The sequence below is a fragment of the Triticum urartu genome, chromosome 3A (genome assembly GCF_056163025.1).
Source record: "Triticum urartu cultivar PI428250 chromosome 3A, HENAU_Tu73, whole genome shotgun sequence".
NCBI classification, from domain to species: Eukaryota; Viridiplantae; Streptophyta; class Magnoliopsida; order Poales; family Poaceae; genus Triticum; species Triticum urartu.
Window position 1 is genome coordinate 181,514,001 of NC_141875.1, and position 2,492 is coordinate 181,516,492.

General features: G+C 48.3%; 1 protein-coding gene across 1 annotated transcript; it reads left to right on the forward strand.

Moving 5' to 3' along the window:
- Positions 1-1,343: 1,343 nt before the first annotated feature.
- LOC125531320 (uncharacterized) lies at positions 1,344-2,259 on the forward strand. The gene has a single exon (XM_048695730.2). It carries the CDS (start codon positions 1,409-1,411, stop codon positions 2,063-2,065), a length of 657 nt encoding a protein of 218 aa, XP_048551687.1. The 5' UTR covers positions 1,344-1,408; the 3' UTR covers positions 2,066-2,259.
- Positions 2,260-2,492: the final 233 nt, after the last annotated feature.

The window sequence follows — 2,492 nt, forward strand, 5'->3', positions numbered from 1 at the left end:
TTATATGGGTACATAATATATGTTATTGTTGTACTAAATGAAGTATTAAATAGTAGTGTTCACGGATTGTAGACAACTAAGTGATCTTGGTCTAGTTGTTGTTCCGCTGAGACTTTGACCGATGACGGTTGCCATGCGGGTTTGAATCCCACCACTCCCGTATTGATTCAGAAAATATTTTTCTTTTTCGTGTCTGGTTTTTGAGGAGATTGTTGGGCGTATGGCAACCTTGTTAAAAAAGGATTGCCAACGTATGTATCTATACTGTGTTAAAAAAGATTAGTTTAGTTGGCGGTACAAGAAATCACATTGGTAAAGGTAAAGGAAGTGACCAATGAACAAGGCAATGCATTCCGGCAGTTAAAAAAATGAACATGGCAAAGTAAAGCACTACCATAGGCTACATGCCTCCACACGATCGCATGCACGGGTGCTTTAGAGTAGGGGTGGGTTAACGAGTTGTTCGTTTGAAACTCTTTAAACTCATGAACGCTTGTTAATATATAAAGAGCGTGTTTTTTTGGGCGACTTAGAAAATAAGTTGCCTCTCCCTAACTTAAAAAGGGTCATCTTTAATTTTTTTTAAACTTCTAAATTAGTTATTCCATAACTAGTTTAGAAGGCCCAATAAATATAAGAGACGGCTTATGGAAAAGCTGGGGAGAGCCGGCTTATTTTTTAAGCCGTCCAAAAGAACTGGCCTAAGGTCGGTTAGATTGAATAGATGGTCTGAGGTACTACGAAATATTGTCACACGATGTAAAACTGTGTGTTGTGTTGTACTAACGAGTTTAATGAGCTGCTTGTCAAACTCGTTAGCTTGAGGTCGAGCTGAAATTTATGATTGATTCTGTTCATTAAGAACTGAGCTACGAGCTTAATATGCCGAGCTGCACTCATTAAATTTTGCGAGCTAAGAGCTTTTGGTCTAGTCCTACTTCCAAGTGCAGGGAGAGAAGCTTCTCGTCCTGACAGCGTGTGCTGTTATAAAAAGTGACTGAACGTGAAAAGAAAGTCATGCAAGCCTGTCCCATTTTTCTTATTCACATGCGTTTTGAGGATCCTGTAAATCGAAGAAGCCCTCGGTTTCTTTGCTAGATCAGACAGATGTAAGCACACGCGATTTTTTCTTCAGAATTTGAATACTCAGAAATAGGCAAGAGCAACCGGATATTGCATCAAAGTTGCACTGTACCGTGGTTGGCTCGCTATAATTTTCTTGACGGGTACATGATTCTTTGCAAAGTAACGATCCCTCAAAAAAGAAAAAAAGTAGTGACTCATGACCCGACACAGTGCCCGAGAATATGTTCTCCGGCCCATCTCTTCCACTCATAAACCAACCATTCCCGGACTAAATTCAATTCAAAACGCTTAAACTTCTCGCCAAGGTCCAGGCAGGGCAGCCATGGCCAGTAACCCTACGACTACTACGGCATGCACCCGCGGTTTGCTGAAAGGTCTCGGCGCTAAACTGCACGCATGCGCGGCGCGCTTGCGCAACCAACTCTTCTTCCCCGCCTCCACCGTTTCATCGGTCTTGCTGTCCGCCCTCGCCTTGCTTGTGTGCGGCACCGCTCTCTCGAGGGTCGTCGTCTTCTTCCTGCCGCTGGTGGTCTCCACCACCATCTGCTGCGCGGCGATGTACCTGCTCGTCGCCTCGGGGTCGTCGGAGGGAGGGGCGGCGAAAGAGGTCGTGCTCCTGTGGGGCGACAGGGTGGAGGTCGGGCTCCTGGAGGTGTACGGCGGCGCGAACGCGAGCGCGTACGGCGACAGGCGCGACGTCCAAGTGGGCTGTTTCCTGCACCGCACGTCCCCTAGCGGCGACGGCGGGTGGAAGAAACTTGGCGTCGACGAGAACGGCGAGGAGGTGGTGTTTGCCGGCAGGGTGGCGGTCGGCGGCAGCGTGCAGGACGGCGCGGCGCTCGAGGAGGAGCTGGTGGCTATCCAGGTGGACAGGTTGGCCGAGGGCGTGTGGGAGCGCTACTTCGGCGGGAGCTCCGGGTGGAACTACGTGACCGCTGAGCGTGAGGAGATCGACCGAAGCATCGAGCAGCTAGCGTAAGTAATTCTGCGTCATGGGCTCATGGCATGTCATGTCGCATGGGTTAACTTGATGTTACTCTGCTGTGCATGTTGCCAAATGTGACGGCACATTTTTTGCTGCAAGCTAGTTTATTTGGCTCCACAATCGACGTTGGTATACGTGACTACGTACTGACTACTGAGTATAGCCATTTCGTTGCTACTTTTATCAAATCCTCTCGTCAATCACTAAAAACTCTGTGTGCCTGGCAACAAACTACTCATGCGCGCATGTGCTAGTATGGGTTTGCATCAAGAAATCCGCATGCTCGCGCCTGTCAAATTCCTGCCAATGGATTATGCGGATCTGAACATGATCCAACCGCAGAACAATCTTGGGTGCGTGCGTATCAGGTTCCACTGCATGAGTATCGGATTCCTGAGCATCTCATGGTGAAAAGCGCTAT

What these genes read in the sequence shown, in the direction of transcription:
- LOC125531320 (XM_048695730.2), top strand. Translation starts at nt 1,409, where the DNA reads ATGGCCAGTAACCCTACGACTACTACGGCATGCACCCGCGGTTTGCTG.